The 2,533-nt window shown below is 45.6% G+C and overlaps 1 protein-coding gene across 1 annotated transcript in view; it reads right to left on the bottom strand.

Moving 5' to 3' along the window:
- Positions 1–1,002: 1,002 nt before the first annotated feature.
- Positions 1,003–2,533, bottom strand: part of LOC119310991 (nucleolar protein 14-like) — a 7,006-nt gene continuing 5,475 nt past the window's right edge. Inside the window, exons 11-14 of the mRNA XM_037586619.1 lie at positions 2,399–2,491; positions 2,181–2,323; positions 1,807–2,085; positions 1,003–1,679 (exon numbers count right to left, since the gene is read on the bottom strand). Of these exons, the coding sequence (XP_037442516.1) occupies positions 1,415–1,679; positions 1,807–2,085; positions 2,181–2,323; positions 2,399–2,491 (780 nt within the window). The 3' untranslated portion in view covers positions 1,003–1,414. The remainder of the gene's footprint in view (positions 1,680–1,806; positions 2,086–2,180; positions 2,324–2,398; positions 2,492–2,533) is intronic.

Below are 2,533 nucleotides of genomic sequence, written 5' to 3'. Positions count from 1 at the left end.
TGTCCTCTTTTCCGAAAAAAGAATCAGGCGAAGAAAAGGCCATGGAATTTCGCCATGTTCTATCTTCCATGATGATGATGATGATGATGATGCCGAAAACGAAAGGCCAAGTCGGCCTGCTTGGTTCCTGGAATTATTGTGGCTATCCTATCCAGCCACCGGAATCTGCACGACAGCAACGGGCATCCGGTTCTGTGGAGGGCGAGCAGATGCAGGTCAGTAGCCAAAAAGCATCATCCCCTATCATCATCAATCTTCTTCTTCCCCGAAGCTTTGCTGATAAGGACATGTTGCATTAGCCTTTGTCTGCATCCTAATAAGACTGAGTAATAATAATAATAAACACCATGAAAAAGCAAAACCAGCTCCTGTGCCGTGTCTGATGACCTGCTGCCCTGTCATCTGACACTAGCTCCGATATGCGATCTCCGATCGATCGATGTCGCGGTGCACCGCGACGCCTGCTGATGGGTGGGGAGAAAGCCAGAAGAGAAGACCAAGCCAGGCCGGAACCATGAAGAAGGCATAGTAGTGGTAGCACGCAATGGGAGTCAGTTTGGGGTGTATATTTACCTTTTGGGTCCTCATGTGTAGTGCTGCTTTTGGGCCGTCTTGCGATGGCTGATTGGCGCCACCTGTGTGCTCCATGATTGGTGACGTCTGACCTAAAAAGGCATATGGGAAAAGGAAAGGCATGGAAGCAAGACTGATACATAAATAATGCACGCTGTGGTGAGGTCGGAAGAGCTCAAGGCATTGCTGAGCAGTGAAAGCCGCCTTGTGTCTCGCATGATTTGCAGAGGGGTTTGGTGTGTGCACCATCAGGCGCACGCACGCACGCACAGGCTTAGTGGCCACTTGAAGTTGTCAGATGGTGACAGCCTGAAGCTGCTCCAGCCAGATGCACCAAACTTCTGGTACAGAGCTTCTCTCTGAAATATGAGCATGCTACAAGGCTTAGAGGGAAGAAAACCATGCCAAAAAGGGCACCGTGACTCAAAGTGGCATTGAACAGTATATCACCAATGATTAAATTCCAGTGTAGGATGTCTTCCCATTAATTTGGGAAAAGCAACAAGATGAACAGGACTGGTTCGCATACGTCTGAAGAGTAACACTGCATACAAGAAATCAGGACAAAAATAGTGAACAAAATCGCTTCCTGGGCTACATCAGATTACTACTATTGCACGAGTACATCACTCCGGAGCAACTCATTCTCGAGTGCAAGAAACATAACGCGTCCATCCACATCAGCGTTTGCGATACGATTACTCTTTCCGGTGTGTCTTCGACATGAAGTGGCAAGGGCAGTTAAAACGAGGAATGCCAGGGTCACCAGGTGCATGCCTAATTTTCTATCTCCACTACCCAGCGCAAACTGGACTGTGATAGCAACATGATCAGCATATCATCACCTCCTCCTTTTTTTGCCTTTTCCCATCTGCCCGCATTTAAAAGCGCTTTCTTGTTCTTGAAGAAAAGCCATTGCTTTGCCATACTTTTCAGACCTCTCTTGCTCGTGCCTCGCCCTCTCCTTCTGTTTCACAGCAGCCATGAAATAACTATCTTTGCGAAGCTCGGACATCGCACCTCTCTTCTCGCTCTTCACTTGTTTCGCCAGCTTCTTCAGGCGTGCCCTTTCTCGGTCAGGATCGTAATCAAGACCCTTTACATAACTGCACCAAAGAGAAGAAGGATGTGTGAAATGCACAATTAGACCTTTCCAACAACAGAACAGGACAGGCCAAAACAGAGCACAACAGCGACAAGAAACTGGCAACAAGGAATGACAAGTATACATACTTCTCCTCAAATTTGGGATTCAGCTGCTTGATTGGTTCAGGCTTCTGCTTTCGCATTTGGAGTGGCTCTCTTGAAGCATGGTGTTCGTCACTTCTCTTCTTAATCAAGTCGATGACATCTTGGAAAATTTCTCGTAACAGGGCAGGCAACTCGGATTTTTCCATAATTTGTTGCAGCAGAGAAGAAACTGGCATGAAAATTTCTGGAAAAGAGCAGAGCCCTTCATGTATAATTACAAAGCCCCTCAAACATTCAGCCACAGACAGAAGTACACCAGCCCTGTCAGAAAATGTATGTTTATAAGATAAATATATAACATGTAAAACGACAACTTCCAGTGTCCAATCGTGAGTCCACTAAGACCAGGTGCTCACTTGAAATTATCTGATGCGAAGAATGGGGAATCAGGATCCATGCTCATTAGGTCGAGGATATTCATACGATTCACCTCATGCACTTGCTCACTCATATGAAGCCATGGTTTCAATGTCTTGAGCTCCATAAACTGGTCATTGATCTATACCAAAGAAGATTCAACTTAATATGAAGCAGCAAGCTGAAATGTATGCTCAACAACTGGATTCATACTTACCTGATTGCTCACTTCTCCTTTAAGTGATGTTATCAAAAGAGTTTGCAGAAAACTGATAGCTTCAGGGCAGAACTTTTTCGATTCTTTAGTAGCCTACAGATTGAAATTTGCAGACATGATGAATATTTCCTGCTG

Source organism: Triticum dicoccoides, chromosome 5B (assembly GCF_002162155.2).
Source record: "Triticum dicoccoides isolate Atlit2015 ecotype Zavitan chromosome 5B, WEW_v2.0, whole genome shotgun sequence".
Lineage (NCBI taxonomy): Eukaryota > Viridiplantae > Streptophyta > Magnoliopsida > Poales > Poaceae > Triticum > Triticum dicoccoides.
This window is presented reverse-complemented; position numbering and strand designations above follow the sequence as displayed.